The 18,632-nt window shown below is 40.2% G+C and overlaps 1 protein-coding gene across 7 annotated transcripts in view; it reads right to left on the bottom strand.

Moving 5' to 3' along the window:
- UBE3A (ubiquitin protein ligase E3A) overlaps positions 1-18,632 on the bottom strand; it is a 94,081-nt gene that overhangs the window by 45,417 nt on the left and 30,032 nt on the right. For 2 of the 7 annotated variants that reach the window (XM_050932075.1, XM_050932023.1), the window contains exons 3-5: positions 9,878-10,024; positions 9,115-9,229; positions 5,336-5,380 (exon numbers count right to left, since the gene is read on the bottom strand). In XM_050932075.1, coding sequence (XP_050788032.1) covers positions 5,336-5,380; positions 9,115-9,134 — 65 coding nt within the window. In that variant the 5' untranslated portion in view covers positions 9,135-9,229; positions 9,878-10,024. Of the gene's footprint in view, positions 1-5,335; positions 5,381-8,556; positions 8,623-9,114; positions 9,230-9,877; positions 10,025-18,632 lie in introns of those variants that run through there. The other 5 variants (XM_050932041.1, XM_050932051.1, XM_050932059.1 and 2 more) reach the window with 5 other exon arrangements.

Below are 18,632 nucleotides of genomic sequence, written 5' to 3'. Positions count from 1 at the left end.
GGCTGGGGGGGTTGGGGGCTGCAGGGCAGAAATCTGAGTGTGTGTGGGGCGTCAGGGCAGAGGGCTGGGGTGCTCGGCTCATGAGGGTGCTCCCAGCCCCCTGCCCTGAGCGGCTCATGGCAGGGGGCTGGAAGGGATATGCCCTGTTCCACCCTCTTCCCCAAGGCTCCGTCCCTACCTCTCTCTGCCTCCTCTACAGAGCTGCCTGCATGCTGCCGCTCTTCCGCTCTCCCCCTCGCTAGGGCCATCAGTTGATTGGCGCAGGGAAAGAGAGGGGGCGGGGCAGGAAAGCACCATGCTGGGGGAAGAAGCGGGGGAGGGGGAAGCTTGGCTGCCGCAGAACCAAGCTTCTGCCTCCTGCTCCCGCAGCGGAGAGCGGTGGGGCTGAGGGCCAGGACTGCGGCAGGCGGCTGTGTGCCGTGTTTGGCACGCATGCCGCAGGTTGCCGACCCCTGTACTAGACTCTGCCAAGACCCAGGTGATGCAAGATGCATGTGGGACATAGCAGTTAGGTACATTTGCAACAGACTGGTGTCCATACAGAGAGGATACTGGGCCAAGTTTTAATAGTCCTAAAGTCAGATCTTTTTAAAAGCGGGAAGCAGAAACTCCCAAATAAAAAAACAACTAAAAAAACCACACAAAGAAAGACTGTCCTATAATAAATTACATAACCTTCCTGAGTGTATATGGAGCAGGATTGGCGAGAGGTAAACTAATGATATATTTTAAATTTGCTTTATATTCATGTGCGTATTTCATGCAATGTGCTAGGTATATTCATATTTATTTTTGTACATCTGTATTTTAAAAAAAAGTTTTCCACTGTAAATTTATTCTTGCAACTTCATGGCAAGATGTTAAATTATGCAATAAATTTTCAAAGAACAAGAACTGCAAATAAGTAATTTGCTTTCTCCAAAAGATGCTCATCCCACTGAACTCCCACTCTTGGAAACCCAAAGGCTCAAGGATTGTCTCCAAACTACACCAAGGACTAATTTGGAAGCATGAAAACAAACTGTTTTAAAATAGGGAACTAATGTGCTTCCAACAATGAAAAATTGAGGATTAAATGCCAGAGACAGTCCCAGAATGAGAGTAAAGAGCTATTTCCAAACAAATAATACCTACTGGAGGGAGTGGGGAGCAGAGTTTAAGAACCTTAAATGGGGAACAGGCTCTGTAACATAGATAATCCAGTAATGGATTCCTACTCAGATGACAACTTTGGGTAACAATGCTTCATAAAGGTGGCGGCTTTCCAAGTAACCTGTGCAGCAACACATTTTAGGCTGGCAGCTGAAGCAGCTCAGTCCTGAAGAGAGAGTCTTGACGCGACCTTCAAGCTTCTCTGGCTGTGGCAATGAGAATACCAGGCACTTAGTGGAGAATTACTGAAGTTGCTACCAGATATCAAGAGCTGTGATGGCTCTGAATTGGAAAGATGAATTGTGCTTTCCTGATGAACAGAGCATGACATTTCAAAGAAATCAGTCGCTTCCCCAATGCACTGATTTCCTTTGAATGCATGTGTTGCCTGGGTGCTGTGTGGAATTTCTAGTACAGACTGATGACTGTGAAAAATAGGATTGTGCAAGACTCTGATGTGGAAGTATTACTGTAGATATAGCCTCTCTTTAGACCTGCAAGAAAGGAACTGATGCCAATGAAGAGTCTTTGCATTAAATTTGGGTGTTTGATTCAGAGGCCATGGCCAGAGTGTTGAGCTATGTGTTGGATTTACTTGGATTTTTGGAAGAGACCGGGATGGCTACTGGCCACTCTCAGGATTGAAGGCACAGGGTGACATCTGAAAGCAGATGATATGATGTAAGACCACACAATCCTTGACCAGATAAGTAACAGTCATGCCTCTCTGCAAGGGGCAAACGTTTGGGCATATTTTTGGAAGCTGCTGGAGTCTTCCTTCTTCCATTCTTTCAAAAGTGATAATACAACAGAAATGAAGCATCAAAGAGACAACTATGCACTAAGCACAACCACAAGAAAAGCTGTAGTGATGGAAACAGGAGGGCTCAAAATCCCTAGCGTTTCAAAGTCATGACACCGGAAAGAATAAGGAGAGAGACGAGGGGCCACAGAAATGAAATGTCTTGTCAACACCTGCCTTGAAAGGTTGGAAGAGGCATCAGTGGAGATCCGATGTAGTGCGAGAATCAGGGGAATAACCTGGATGTACTGAAGAGGGAGGCAATTAGATCTTGCCACCCTAAATTAAGCTGGAACAGGCTTTGAAAGTAAGACTAATCAAAGGCGGAAATTAGAAAGGGATATTGTGTGAACTTAGTAAGTGGGCAGGAAGGATGAGAACTCAGCTAACATCTGGGACAAACCAGGCACTTTCTGTGAAAAGAAGAGTTATGACAAAAACTTGACAAGTATGAGTCAATTAAGTTGTACTGTGGAAGTATGGAACAAGAAGTGGGAATCCAATGAAACCAAAATATTTGGAGAAATGAAAGTTATTATGGGGACAAGAGCCCTGCTGCACTGGAGAGAGGGGAGGAGGAAATCCAAGAAAAGAGACTCAATTTTTTTTTTAATATCAATTCTTGCTGTTTGGCAATCACATGAAGAGGGGAAAATATCAAACAAATAAAATGTAAGTTTTCCTTGTTTAATTGAAGTCAATTACAAGCATTTGGCCATCTGTGATGCTGACACACAGCTTTAACAGAGTCTAGGATCCGAGTAGAGAAATTATAGTAAACTAAAGTAAATCAACCTGCATATTCACAGTGCAATTAGAAAACTGAAAAGTGATTATGAAAATCCCTGCATTCTAACTGGCTGACAGACTTTACTAGCTGGAGTACATGGACTGAATACTGTAGTTATTTTTCTACCTGTACAATGATTACACAGATCAGATATCCAGAATCAGAGTGCCAGGAACTGAATAACTAAAACAAAATGTACCATTTTGTGTATTAAGAGCAACTGTGTCTAGCAGACTGCAGAAATGCTGCAGTTGGTGATGCATAACCATATGGTTTCTTAGTTATGTAGTTCCAGGTTCTTCATTTCTGCAAGTGTAATATCTATAATCATTGTATAGTTATTGCTCAAAAATATGCAAATCCTCATAATCTGACTGGCTAACAATCAATTTTAGCCCAAGTGCAGGGATCTGAATAATCAGAGTGATTCCAATCACTGTCTCATTAGCTCACGTAACAAAATTTTTTAGTCTGTGTGTAAAACAAACATGGCAGCCTCAGATTCTCATTCCTTTCACTCCAAGTTCGACAAGGAAAAAATCTCAGAAAAACACAAAAATGGGGCTGCCAAACTGTTGAAAGGAAAACAGTTTTGATTCATTTCTCTTTCTATGCACGATAGTTATTTAAAAGCAGCAGACCATCTTGCAGTCTTTAATGCATTTATCCTGACAATACAAAGCAGAGAGACTGTCTAATGTGACAGGAAGTCTGTGGCAGAGAAAGAATTGAATTTAAACCTAACTCCTAGACTATTGCCCTAACCACTGAGTCATCCTTCCTCTATTAAATTCTTTTGGACCATCTCTCTTCATATGTCAGCTAGGCTCTTATATCTATAATGTGTGTGTGTTTCTTTTTGTATTCTGGAGTTTTTCTTCCCAACTGTAGGAGAATTTAAAAAAAAGTCCTGCTGAGAAGTGCCTTGCTGACCTGTAGAAAAGGAAGGTCCAAAAGAATTTATTTACTTTTCAATAGTTTTATAGCCTTTTTTAAAATTTCTTTTTCGTTTTGAAGTATGAACAAGCATTTCTGCATAACTAGCCCATGCCTCCAGTTAACCTGAAAATAATCACACCCTGGGCCAATGAAATCAGCAACCCTGGATTCTACTCAGCTCTTACAAACAGGAACACATCTAATTATTACTATCATGCTGCTTTGGAAATTAGCTAACTTGCAAGCTGCAATAATCAATATGGAAAACAAGCACAAACTAGATAGATGATACAAGTTTCCATACCAGGCCAAGGATTGTTCTCTCTAGTTCTGCAGCCCATTTCCCACAATATGCAAAACTTGATGTTTTCTATTTTGCTAAGTATTTGACTAATCAACTTGTTTTCAAATGTGTGCAATGAAATGTTAAAACTCTAGGAGTATAATTAGGGCCTTACCAAATTCACAGTCCATTATGGACACAGGATTTTATATGTCATAAATTTCATGATTTCAGCTATTTAAATCTGAAATGTCATGGTGTTGTAATTGTAGGGGTCCTGACCCCAAAAAGGAGTTGTGTGTGTGGGGGGGGGGGAAAGCAAGGTTATTATTGGCGTGGGGGGTTGTGGTACTGGTACTGTTACTTCTGCACTGTTGCTGGTGGCAGCGCTGCCTTCAGAGCTGGGTGGCTGGTGAGCGGCAGCTGCAGCACAGAAGGAAGGATGGCATGGTATGGTATGGTATTGCAACCCGTACTTCTGTGCTTTTGCTGGTGGGGCACTACCTTCAGAGCTGGGTCCCCGGCCAACAGTCGCTGCTCTTCGGCTGCCAAACTCTGAAGGCAGCGCAGAAATAAGGGTAGCAATATTGCGATCCCCTCTAAAATAACCTTGTGACCCCCATGCAACTCCCTTTTGGGTCAGGTCCTCCAATTCGAGGAACACTGGTCTCTCACGGTGAAATCTATAGAATATAGGGTGAAAGCACCCAATACATCAGATTTCACAGTCCGTGACGTGTTTTTCATGGCTGTAAATTTGGTAGGGCCATAAGTATAATTTAGGGAGATAAGGTGGGTGAGACCACCTTTTATGGGACCACCTTCCGTTGGGTGAAGGAGAAACTTTTGAACTCAATAGAGCTCTTCTTCAGGTGTATAATTTGACATGCTATTAGGTCGAAGTGCAGGGTTGTAAATTTCAGATACTGTATTATGCTACCATCTGCTGGTGGTACTAAATTGAACTTCTAAAAAACGTTATTAGTGAGAATTATATTTCTACACTGAAAACCAAATACTACTCTTTCAGAGAAAAATACTAATTAGATATAGGTCTTGCAGAGACAAAGTGGGTCAGGTATTATCTTTTATTGGACCAACTTCTATTGGAGAGAGAGAGAAAGACAAGCTTCTGAGCTACACAGAGGTAAAGATATTACCTCACTCATCTTGTCTCTCTAATATCCTGGGACCAACTCACCTACAACAGTGCATAGGTCTTGCAAGGAGACAGCCAAAGGATTTTCTTGCTTGTTTTTAAATGTACACTTAAAGGTTTATTTTTGCAAAAAGCTTCTGTTGCATTTAGCTCAGAGGAGCTTTAAACATAATACACAAAACCCATCTAATTACTGCTTAATGTACTTACATTCGGCTAGTTTCAATGTTTTCAGAGTGAGGTTCTCCTGGTGATCTGCAAGATGCAGAAAAGAAATGTCAAGCATCACTCTTTATTCTAAGAGATTAAAACATGCTGGATAGGAAAATCAGAAAAGGAAATGTTATCTATATTGCTAGGTCTATAATGTTTATATTACTGTTAAAAACTATAAACAAGCAACTGAAATATGACTTGCTTATTCATTTTTATTAGTTTAGTTAAACTCTGGGGGAAAACATGGTTTATGTAAATAGGTAATGACAAAGGTTGAGAATAAGATTAAGGCAGGAATGATTCTCTAGTGAGAAAGGCAATGTTTTCAAGGCTCATATGACAGGTAAGTATAATAGATTTTTGCTGGTCATTTTCCCCTTCTAGGTTTCACAGTCAACTACGGGCCAAATCATCACAGCAAATTCTATAGTAGTAAGGTGCACTTAAGTTCCTTTATCACCACAAAAACAGCTCTGTACCAAATGGACTGATCTTGCATATGGTTGAACCTTGTGTGGCGAGAGAGACAGAAAAGTTCAACAGAAGCGAAGTGTGAAGCACCCAACACCTGCAGTAGCTGAACAGATTCTAGTCACCTCTCCCTCACAATGCTGTGTCTGTGAACTGCAGCCCTATGCTTGCTGTAATCCCACAGAGCTGTTGGTGGTGAGAGAGACTGGGGGAAGGTGCGGGGGTTACATGTATTTTTCTGCTCTTCCTTCCCAGCTTAAATAGATTGATGTTTTAGAAGATGAACACCTCCAGCACCCTTTTCTTAATTACAGTTAAGCCAGCCCAGCCCATTCAGGTCACTTCCACTCTAGTGGGGGTAAGGGAGAAACACTGCCTCAGCTAAAATCATTCTCCAGTACCAAAATCATTGTGTCAGCTATGAGAATTATCAACTCTCACAGCTGCTCCTGAGAGCGTAGGAATCAGCCTTTCCCAGATGAGAAGACGACTCTGCGATTACATTATATAGCCTAGCAGACACAGGATTTAGTTCTAAATGCTTAGCTAGTTACCATTATAGACAATGTTCCTGAGTAATTGAGTTTTTTTTTTCCTGGAGAAAAGTTTTAACATGAAACACACACGTGAATTTTTAGTTACAAAAAGTTTGTATTTGAATAGTGTGCAAGACTCACCTAAAACTATAAAAAACAATAAAGCAAATGAAATATAATAAATATGTACTGCCAAATCACTCTACTGCAAATACAAATATCAGCCCTTATGTACTACAGTGATCTGCCACATTACAGAAAACTCAAGCAGAAAAACTGTCAGCCCATCCAGTTGCTTTAATTTTTTTTTGTATTTACAACTGTTTTTAATAATTTTATAACACTGTTTTGTATAGCTTTAATTCTGCATTTAATTACTTACATTGTACACATATAACTAAAGATAAACCAAATATTTCCATACTGATTTTTATTCTGTAAGGAACTTTTGATACTATTAACTATGTTTTAATGTCTCCTCTGGGGGATAAAGGTTGCTCTTCCACTCCTAAATTTTCTTACAGAGAACATAGGGATCATTCTCATTACTCCTCATATTAAATATGAAGGGAAAGCCAGTGGAGATGATTATAAAGGGATAGCTCAGTGGTTTGAGCATTGGCCTGCTAAACCCAGGGTTGTGAGCTCAGTCCCTGAGGGGGCCACTTAGGGATCTGGGGCAAAATCAGTACTTGGTCATGCTAGTGAAGGCAGGGGGCTGGACTCGATGACCTTTCTGGGTCCCTTCCAGTTCTATGAGATAGATAAGTATATCTGACTGAAATCAGAACCTGCAGGAAAGTCACTGACTAAAACTCAGTCCGAACAAGACACAAGTGAACTTGACTGGGAGAACTGTAGCATCTAGAGGAATGGGCAGGGATTGTTTGATCTTTTCCAATAGGGTTTAGTCAGATGTTTTATATTAATCCATTCCTGCTCTTGAATTTTCAAGCAACAGCTGTCTGTAGCTTAATCACTCTCCACTATCTCATTTACAGAATGACTAAAGGTATAGCTACACTGCAATGACAAATACAACTTCCTAATCTTCTACTCCCAACAAGCATGTTGCCTTTGTAACACTGAACCTCCAGCAGCTTTCTAGAAAAAAGCCTCAATATCTTTTCTGAATGTCACCTTAAAAGATGCAATGTTGTCAATATCCATGTGCTAGCAGAATTCAACTGAAATTACACACATACACACTATAGTGAGCCAGTTCCATTCACCCCTATAAACTGATGGGCAGACAAAAAATAGTTGCTGGTATTAAGGGAATTGAAGAATATCAGCAGTTTTCAATACAACATAATGCAGCAACACATTCAAAATGAGAAAGGAAACAGAAGAAAGCAGACACCAGGCAAACAACAACAACAAAAAATAAAACAAAAGGATGTAGGTACCAGTCTGGCACCAATTTGTTGTAGAGTATCTCTCTATAATCTATATTCATCCCATCTGGTCTTCCAGAGAGGTGACATCACTAGAGAGTAGGCACCCAACTCCAAGCTGTCCTACAGGCTGACCAGTTTGTTTATTTTTAAACTAATAGAGACCTTTAGGTTTATGAAAAAAATCAAGCAACTTCAGAACAAGTACAGGATCTCTCAAAACTGTTTCCGTAGATACAAAGTGCAAAATCCCTATAAGTATTTTTTCCTAGGTTTCCAGTGGTCCTGTTTATAATATGATTTAGTGAATTATTAATTTTCTCATTAAACATCACAGATTAAAAAGGACAGGACATATTTTTAAAAAATAAAGGATGTAAGAATAATATCAAGTTTAAAAAAATTCAAGCTAAGCTTATAACACTCATTAAAACAGTGTGGGAAATCAATTTTATTACAGAACTGGAAGTTCACTAGTTTGCTGAGCAGCTATTTATTAATATCAAATAGAATTAACAAAATATAGTACTACTTTTCTAAATATGTAATATACTGAAGACACAATTACATTATACTTAAACTGCTAAGAATACATTAAATAATATGCTGAAATGTTCTCTTTCAACACCATTTTTTAAAAAATTGGAACAGAAGAGTTTTAAGTTACTTTACAATAACAATTTTAACAAGACCCCAGAGCAAATGCTCTTACAACTTTCAACCTTGAATTAGATTGCAGAAACTGTGATCACAAGACACCAACTAATCTGAATACTGCAGCATGAGCTAGCAAATTCAAATGATGGCTCACTTCCAACAACACTGGGAGCAACTTCTCCATTCTGCAAGCCACTCCTTTTACCTCCACTGTAACTCCCTAGGAGAGAAAAGTAAAGGTATGCAAGTCTACTGAATTTCAGTATCATCAAGTTTCCTGGACTAATGTTTTTAGCAAATACTAATTAAATGCATATTTTAATAAGATGCTGGCAAGATATTTTTCATCATGAAATTTTATACTGTTATAACAGTAGTTGGAGGCTTGAAATTGTGATCTGCTTCTTACCAATGCTTTTCTTAGATCTTTGGCATACAGTGGTTTCCTGTTGAGGGATGGACATGAGTCCTAGGATGCTGACATTTAAGGCAGCATAGGGGAGAATTACATGGACTTTCACATCAACACAAGAAAAGTGTAGGTCAAAGGTTAGGTCTTGACTAACTGTCACACTGTCCTTTCAAAAGCTACTTGTATTACATTTATACAATTACCTTCAAAGTCATATGAATCAACTATTCTTTAAATTATTATACTAATAATAATATTTAGTTCATTCACAAAAATACCATTAAATCTTTTCATGTTTACCTTTTACAAGTTGTGGCCATTCGGTGACATCGGGGTGATCACAGTTTTGAGTCACTGATTAAAAACAGGTTGTCACACCAGACGTTAAGTTGGACTATACCTAGGCTTAACAATGCTAAATAAATTAAAAAACAGTTAAAAGTCCTTAAAAGTTAAAATTTCCAGCCAGTACACTGAATAGACAAGACAAAGAGGTAAAATAATTACAGATGCTAAAAAATAGTTTTAACTGATAAACTTAAGACTATGCTGCTTAAGAGAATTATAGGGCCATTCAACACCAGCTATGATTTCTACTTTAATTCACTATAACAGATGGAACTGGTCCATATAAGTGAACTTTAATACTAACCCTGAAGTTTGTTAACTCAGTAAAAACAAACACACAAATCTCACTGATCAATGGAAGAGACTTCATTTCAATATAATGAACACTCAAAGATTTGGAAACATTACATAAACATGAATTACAGTTCAGTTCCCAGTATACTACTATATTTGATAATATGTTTCCTTAATATAACTCAATTTTAATTTGTTTCTAGAAAGATTGCTGGGTTTCAAGGAACTTCCGTATAGCTTATTTTTTGCTATGTTTTTCATCTAAAAATAAGCAGAATGATCAAAGTCCATGCATGAAACCGGTCTGATATTTTACAGGAGCAATAAACTTTACAGTGTTTGCACACCTCATTACAGTGTTAGCCCCATTTATATTACAGATTTTTTAGTCTTCTTCCATTTAAAAAAACAATTATTTTACCTGTCAATTGTTTCCTGTGATCTGTCTCCACTGGCATAAATTGTAGGGCTGGTCCTCTACTCTGTCAGGCAGGTGGCAGCCAATGATAACTCAGCAATGCTCGTGCCCAAAGCGCCCTGGGACCACCCCAGCTGATTACTTCCATGTCTGAAAAGGAACCAGTTAGTCTCTTACCTATTTCTATTATCTGTCCTAAACTAAAATTCCTGGATAAAAAACAATCCTCCACACTTAAAATCACCCCATTCTCTCCTCCTCCATCCCATTCCCACACTCCTAGCAGGACTGGATAAAGGAGTACAGAATACAAAAAAAGTGGATCCTATATCCTGTGATGGAGTCAGCTCACAAAAAGCAATAAAAAAAAAAAAAATTTACCTACCGTATATACTTGTTCATAAGTTGAATTTTTTTTTTAGTAAAAAAGGGAAGCACCAGAGAAGGGGGTTGGCTTATGAATGGGTATAGCGAGGGAGAGGTGGGACACAACGCCTCCCCCCCAACAGAGGGAGCAAGGAGAGGCAGCAGAGCCAGCAGAGCCAGAAGGGAAGAGGCAGGGTCAGAGTGTCTCTGCTTCTGTCCACGCTGCTCTCCTCCCAGCCTCCGAAGCAGCTGCAGCTCTGGGGCTGGCAGGCTGCAGCCATGCCGCTTGGCCCGGCCCCCCAGAGCAGGCTTTGGCTGTGCCGCCGGCCCACTGGAACATGCTGCTGCTGCACCGCCTGGTCTGGCTCACTGGAGCAGGCTGTGGCTGCGCTGCCCAGCCTGTCGGAGCAGCTCCAGCCAGGCCAGAGACATCCTCCGCTGGCCCTCCCCAGATAAGGTGGGAAGAGATGGGATGGAGAGAGTGTAGGGGTCCAGGCTAGGGATGGGGTCATGTGGAGGATGGTCACAAGGGTTACACTCCCCTGACACCCAGCTTCTCCCCCCATAAAAGTTTCACCGCTAGTTGCTATCCCGGTAAGCTGCTGAGGCGCTGGGACACTTGGTTTACTCAGGTTTACCTCCATGGCTGCTGACGCTCAAAGTAAACAAACCATCTCGGCCCATCAGCAGCTTATCCTGATGGCCTGGGAGCCAAAGTTTGCCGACCCCTGAATTATAGGGTGGGCTTATGAACGGGTCATAAAAATTTTCCATTTTTACTTATCCATCTTATGGGAGTTGGCTTATAAAACGAACCAGGTTATGATCAAGTATATATGGTAAGTTGATCTCCTAATGCAGAAGGATTCATTCAAGACAAGCACTCCCTTTTGTTTAAACACACGTAATGTTACTACTGCATTTAGTGAGTGAAAAAATAAATAAATTTGATTTTAGTTTTTTCTAAAAATGGTTATCAGTTAACAACCAGTGGCCACACAAGTCCAGCACTGTGCAATAGCTGGGAAGTTTCCTTCAGTGAGCTCTCACTCTGACCTGTAGACTGTAGGGATCTAACTAGCACTATCTTCGCACACAAATGAACAAAGGTAAATGGCCTGTTGAGCTTAAAAAAAGGCTTCAGCATTCTGTAGCAGACTACCACACCTGCTAATGACGAAAACACACACTTATTTGGTGAGTAATCAGGGAGTGCATGTGAAGGCTTGATACATGTCACAAAGCAAAACCCCTCCTTTTCAGCCGAACAGGTCACAAGGACCCTTGCAGAAGGGAGCGAATGTTGACAAGCATTAGCAACAGCCACCAACTCTCTTCACTGAAGTATACCACAGCTCATTATGATCCTTAAAGGCTTCAAACTTTTTGAAGTTTCCCAGCTCTACCGCTGACTCACAAGGACAACTCATTTCACTATTGGGCTTCAAATTCTCCATCTGTAAATGCAGTAATGATACTTACTACCTTTGTAATGCAGTTTGAGATCAATAGGTGAGAAGGGCAAAGTGAAAATATTACTAATACCAATATCAAAATAGTGACATGATATTTCCTTCCCACATCTAGGGCTGAATGAAAGGGAACTAGGAAAGGTGAGCGGAAAGTTGGGGGGGGAAAAAAATCTATTCTGGAACTGCAGAAAGGGTTATTATCCCTGTTCTTCTGGCAAACCTAATGGCCACAAAGAGGAGAAATCTAAACCAATCTAGATTAACAGCTGCAAAACCTCTCAAGGCGTCTGAGTGAGGAAGGAATGATAAAAAAAATAACCTTTTCAAAATCAAATTAAGGCTCAAAATAGCTGGGGACCTAATGGTAAAAAAGAGTGGGATCTAAATGCAAATCACCATTTCCAGGAAGTTGGCACAAGGTTTAAAAGCCCATAGAATAGACTGCCACATTTCCCTAAGACTATCAATGGCAGAGATAGGAATCCTTAAGGTAGTGGTTCTAAAACTAATGTCCATGGATCAATTAGTGGTCCACAGAATGAAATATCTATGATCCAAGCAAGAGGTGGTGATGCAAAACAGGATGAAAAAGTTTACAGTATTCCTTTGAAAATGGCACAAGACTCATCTAAAGGTTGTCATGCCCTATCTTCTTAATCTGCTTTAGAGAAGGAAAAAAGCCCTAATCGGAAGCAATGTAATTTCCTTTTTGCTTCTCAGGAAAGCTGCCTGAATTGTGTATTTTTATTCAATTTTGCATGGTTGCAGTGAAGCAGGTTTGTAAAGATGAATTTAGAAATGAAAAATAAATTCATTAATAACTGAATTCTAGCCCCTTTTCTTAAGCTTAATTGGCATGCCTCTAGATAAAGAAGAATGCAATCTAATTTGGCTATATCCAGTACCTTTATTTTAGATAACAAGCTGTGTGCCATGAGCCATGCTACAAATCTGAGGGATCTTGAACAGGAATAGAGTACTGACTTTATCGACAAAGCTCTCTCTTTGGGGTCAAAGAACAGTAAAGGTTCTTTCACTGCAATATTCAGGTGGTCTAACACCACTAACCATCTTCACAATAATTGGGCTTTTTTCCTTCCTTTTAAAGGGCTGATATGGACAGGATGTCAAAAAACATTCTTGGGGATGATGAATGCACACTGTGAGCTCCTCTCCTCAGTTACCCTGATGCAGATTTATGGATTTAGATGCCCTTCCCCTCAACTATTTTGGCGCCTAGCAGATGGAAATGTGTGTTACACAGTCGATTTCACTCTGCTCATCTGAAGAGAACAGATTCCTGAAAAGACTATAGCTTCTCCTTACTACATACAGGTCCCCACTGGCATGGGTTCCATTCTGAATGGTATGTGTTCACAGGGACATACTTGAGTTACTCAACATAGGCTGGCTGAACAGCTATGAGCCCTAATACTTTTCTCTGTAGACTCTTCACCTTCTATAGTTAAAGAGTTTATTCTGAGAGGGTCCCTATATGTGCCCTGAGGATTCTGTCAGGCTCATGTTTGCAGCTTATTAGTGTCTAGCTCCTGGAGAATGGTGCTTGCTTTTGTGCATTGCTTGTTCAGCCACCAAGGCTTTCCCCAGAAAAGGGGCTGAGTTTTGCTTCCAGATTCTCCATACAGCGACACCTACTAGAAGATGATCTGAAGTGGTCTCAGTCAGTACAAGGCCTAAGGAATAAGGGCTGACAAACTACAGGTTGTGAGACTTTCTTGTTGGTGAAATTTGCTTCTTTAAAACCCTAATTAGAAATGACAATTTGACCATTCTGTCTGTTAGAAAAACTTTCCTTTCTGGAGTATTTTTACTATTGCCTCCAAACATGGCAGAGGCCCATTGAGGAAGAAATTATGTATGTTTGCTGCCAGGATCAAAATATGGACAAGATAAACCAATTGCCTAAACAGAGATCTTCTGGAGAGCAGTGAAGACAGCCACCTGATTTTTGTAAAGCTGCTTGGAATAGTGTCTGGCCCAAGTGGGAAGGAAATTAATTAGATAAACTGTAGCATAATTGGTCTTAAAAGTAACCTGTGAGTAAACTTTTAATTCACAACAAAAGACACAAAAACTGCTCTTCAATTTTTTTTTGGCTTGCCTAATTATACTTTTACACTTGGCCTGTCAGAGTTTACGCTCTATTCTATTTTCCTCACTAGGATTTGACTTCCAGTTTTTAAAGGATGCCTTTTTGACCGTAACTGCCTCTTTTACTCTGCTGTTTAGCCATGATAGCATTTTTGGGTCCTCTTACTCTTTTTTGGGGTGATGGGGGGAGGAGGAGATCCATTTAGTTTGAGCCTCTATTACGATGTTTTTAAATAGTTTTCAAGCAGCTTGTAGGCATGGCACTAGTGACTATTCCTTTGAATTTCCATTTAACTAGCTTCCTCATTTTTGTGAGATACCCCTTTTGAAAGTTAACTACTACTGTTGTGGGTTTCTTTAGTATTTTTTTTCCCCTACAAGGTTAAGTTAAATTACATTATAGTTGCTATTACTGAGCGATTCAGCTATACCCACCTTATGGACCAGATCCTGAGTCCCATTTAGGACTCAGAAATTGCCTCTACCCTTGTGGGTTCCAGGGACTAGCTGCTCCAAGAATCAGTCATTAACAGAGGCTAAAAATTTTCTCTCTGCAACCCATCCTGAGGTGACATGTACCCAGTCAACATGGAAATAGTTAAAACTCCCCACTACTATTTTTCTGCGGATTTTCTGTTTTTGTAGCTTCTTTAATCTCCCTGAGTAATTCACAATCAAAACCATCCTGGTCAGGTGATCAGTAGTATAGTCCTATTGGTATATGTCTATTATTCAAGCATGGAATTTCTATTCATAGAGATTCTGCGGTACAGTTTGATTTATTTAAGATTTTTTTTACTATATTTGACTATTCTCTTTTTCACATATTGTTCCACTCTCCCTCCAGTGTGACCTACTCTCATTCCTGTGTGTTTTGTACTCTGGTATTACTGTGTCCCATTGGTTATCATTGTTCCATCAAGTTTCTGTGATGTCAGTTATTTCAATATCCTCATTTAATAGCAGGTGCTCAAGTTCACCCATCTTAGTATTTAGACTTCTTGCATTTGTATACAAGAACTTATAAAATTTGTCAGTATTTAGTTGTCTGCCTTCATGTGATGTGATTAAATGGGACTCGTTTGACCATTTCTCTTCAGTTCCTACCTGTCCTTTGTCAATTTCTATCCTCTCCTCTTTATTAGGATATAAAGTATCCCCTTTAATAAATCCTCTCCTAAGGGATGTCTCTATCCGAACCGTGTGTCCCTCCGTATCTGTCTGCTTTCCCCCTGCCCATAGTTTAAAAATACCTTTTTTAATGTTACATGCTAGCAGTCTGGTTCTGTTTTGGTGTAAGTGCAGCCCATCCTTCCTGTATAGGCTCTTCCTCCGCTCAAAATGTTCCCAATAAACCTAAGTCCCTCCTCTAAACACCATCATCTCATCCATGCATTGAGACCCTGCTGTTCTGCCTGTCTAACTGGCCTTGCACATGGAATTGGAAGCATTTCAGAAAATGCTACCAAGGAGGTCTTGGACTTTAATCTTTTACCTAGCAGCCTAAATTTGGCCTCAAGGACCTACCTTTCCTTATGCCACTGGTACCTATGTTTACCACGACCACTGGCTCTCCCCCAGCATTGCATGTAAGTCTAGCTACAGGTTTTGAGAGATCTGCAACCTTTGCACCCGGCAGGGAATTCACTATGTGGTTCTCCCTGTCATCACAAACCTAACTATCTATATTTCAAATGATCAAATCCCTCGATACTATTACCTGGCTTTTCCTAGTGACTGTGGTTCCCTTCCTAAGGATGGTCTCGTCAGTGAGAGAGGATACCATGACATCACCTGGAAAGAGGGTCCCAACTATGGGATTGTTTTTGTCCCCTCCAGCTTGATGTTCTCCTTTGAGTCTTTCATTCTCCTCAACAGCAGATGCTGATGGACTGGGGGTAGCACCACACTACTATGTTCCTGAAAGTTTTGTCTGTGTATCTCTGTCTTCCTTCGCTCCTCCAGTTCAGCCTTTCCAGTCTCAAGAGCCCATATTCGTCTCTGAGGGCCACGAGCTGCTTGCAACAACTGCACATGTATGCCATCTGCCTACACAGGAGCTAATCATATGTCGTACATTCAATGCAAGAAACTTGATAGCCCTGCTCTGCCACTGGATTTCAGCATGCATTATTTTTACTCTTGTAGAGGTTGTTTGTTCTTTTTTTGAGGAGAGGAGAGGTGTTATTTGCTGAAGTTTAAAGTATGTCTTTTAGGTGTATCTGGCTCTCACATACCACTACAAAACTCTTGTTTGCTTCTCCCGCTTGGTAGCTCCCTCTGGATGCTCATGAGTGGGCTTTTAAATCCATTTTCCATGAGTTAGCCATGCTCCTGTGTTAAGGGATCCTAAAAAAGCAAAAGGTATAGTGCAGAGGAACAAAAAAGGGGCAATCATAGAGCCTTGTGAATGGGTGCCAACAAAGAGGAGTGGGGAGAAAGAGAAACCTCCAAATGAAGAGTACAGCTAGAGAGATGGCACTTCTACAAAATCCAAGGATGGACAGGATGAGGTCAATATAGTTGAACTGCTCAGTAACAGTGACCATAATGTAATTAAATTTAACATCCTTATAGGAGGGAAAATACTAACTTCAGAAAGCGGAACTACACAAAAATGAGGAAGCTAGTTAAATGAAAATTAAAGGTTTCAGTTGTAAGAGTGACATGCCTCCAAACTGCATGGAAACGATTTAAAAACACCATATGAGAGGCTCAAACTAAATGTATATCCAAAATTAAAAACAAATAAAAACAAAAAAAAAACAGTAAGAGGATCAACACAGTGCCACTATGGCAAATAACAATGATAAAGTAAAAAGCTGTAAGAGGTAAAAAGGCATCCTTAAAAATTGGAAGTCAAATGCGAGGGAGGAGAATAGAAAGGAGCACAAAATCTAGCAAGTCAAATTAAAAAATATGATTAGGCAGGCCAAAAAAGAATTTGAAGAGCAACTAGCAAAAGACTCAAAAACGAACAGCAATAAATAAGTCAATAAATAATAATAATAAAAAATTAAGTACATTAGAAGCTGGAAACCTGCTAAACAATTAGTGGGGACACTGGACCATCGAAGTGCTAAAGGAGCATTCAAAGAAGACAAGGCCATTTCAGATAAGCTACATAAATTCTTTGTATCAGTTTTCATGCCACTGGACATGAGGATGATTCCCACACCTGAGCTACCATTTTTAGGTAACAAATCTGATGAACTGTCCCAGATTTAGGTGTCAACAGAGGTGGTTTTATAAACTTATAAACTTTATAACTTACAAATTCTTTAAATGGATTTAAAAGCCTTAATAAGTCACCAGGACCAGATGCTTTCAACCAAGAGCTCTGCAAGAACTTAAATATGAAACTGCAGAACTATTAACTATGGCATGTTTCTTATTGCTTAAATCAGCCTCTATACCAGATGATTGGAGGGTAGCTAATATACAGTCCACCTATGGAACTCATTGTCCGGAGATGTTGTGAAGGCCAAAATTATAACTGGGTTCAAAAAAGAATTAGATGAGTCAATGTAGGATGGGTCCATCGGTGGCTATCAGCCAAGATGACCAGGGATGCAACCCTGATTTATTTCTCTACATGAGGTATGTCCAGCCTCGCATTTCAGACTCTCTCCTAGGTTTCCTTTTGGATAGGTTGCTTTTACTTTAGGTTCAGCATGAACAAAAGCCATTTATTTTTCCTCCTATACCCTGTCCACTACCTCTGTTCATTACTGACAACAAGAGTATCCATCATAAACTGATAAAATCTGTGGGTCATTTTAACTCCATCTCTCACCTGCTCCATCTTTTTCATCATAAAAAAGAATCCGTTCCTTCTTGTCTTTTGCAACAGCAAAATAACTTGTCTACATCTTAATCATCTCCATCACTATACATTTCTTCCAGTCTTTGATACCCACAGCTGCTGTTGAAATTACTGTGCATATCAGCTATTAGACCATATCACCCCCTTTTAAAATCTTCCAATGGCTCCCTCTGGGCCTGTGTATCAAATTCCAAGTTCCTGTCCTTGCAATGAAGACAGTATACAGTTCCACTTCAGCCTTCACGTTTGATCTTTTGTTCCATCAAGCCTCTTCTCCACCTGTGATCCCCTCATTAGTTTCCTTGTCACATTCCTATCTTCTTCCCGGTTGCTTCTTATGCAGACTACCTTCCCAGTGTCTATTCACAAATCCTCACCATCCCCTGACCGCTCCTAAAAAACAAACTTCCTCCATGTTACCTACAGGATGAGATTGTGCTCTCTCACCCTCCTTCCCCCCCCATCTCCTCTATTACTGGAACTACTAAAATGTGAAGATACTAGAACGGAATAACCATTTGATTATGTTCCTGTAATCACCATCCTTGGTGTTCTCCACATCTAAAATTAGATTGCAAGTTCTAAAATGGGGTAAGGAACATGCCCTTATTTTATAAAGTGCCTAAATTGTTTAGTACAGATTCAGGGACTATGTTAAAAAAACCCAACCATGACAAATAGTTATATCATTCAGAGCAGAGTGGCCAGCAGGAGAAAAGTCAGCATAAAAGTAGTGGCCTGGATTTCAACAGGAGCGGTCACCATCCACAAAACTTTTTGCAACTGAAGAGCAATTTTCTGGAGAACAAGACGTAGGTGGGTGGTCTCAAAGGCGCCGTGGGTACAAAAATGACTGAGCAGTCGCTAGCTGCTACCTGCTTGACAGAGCAGAGGACCAATTTCTAAAGTCTCCCAAAAACAACTGTATTATGGAAAGGAAACATCACAGCTCTTGCAAAGAGTTACAGCCTTCACAAAAGCA

This window comes from Gopherus flavomarginatus, chromosome 1, assembly GCF_025201925.1.
Source record: "Gopherus flavomarginatus isolate rGopFla2 chromosome 1, rGopFla2.mat.asm, whole genome shotgun sequence".
In the NCBI taxonomy this organism is placed as follows: Eukaryota; Metazoa; Chordata; order Testudines; family Testudinidae; genus Gopherus; species Gopherus flavomarginatus.
Note: the sequence above shows the minus strand (reverse complement) of the source record. Positions and strands in the feature narration are given on the sequence as shown.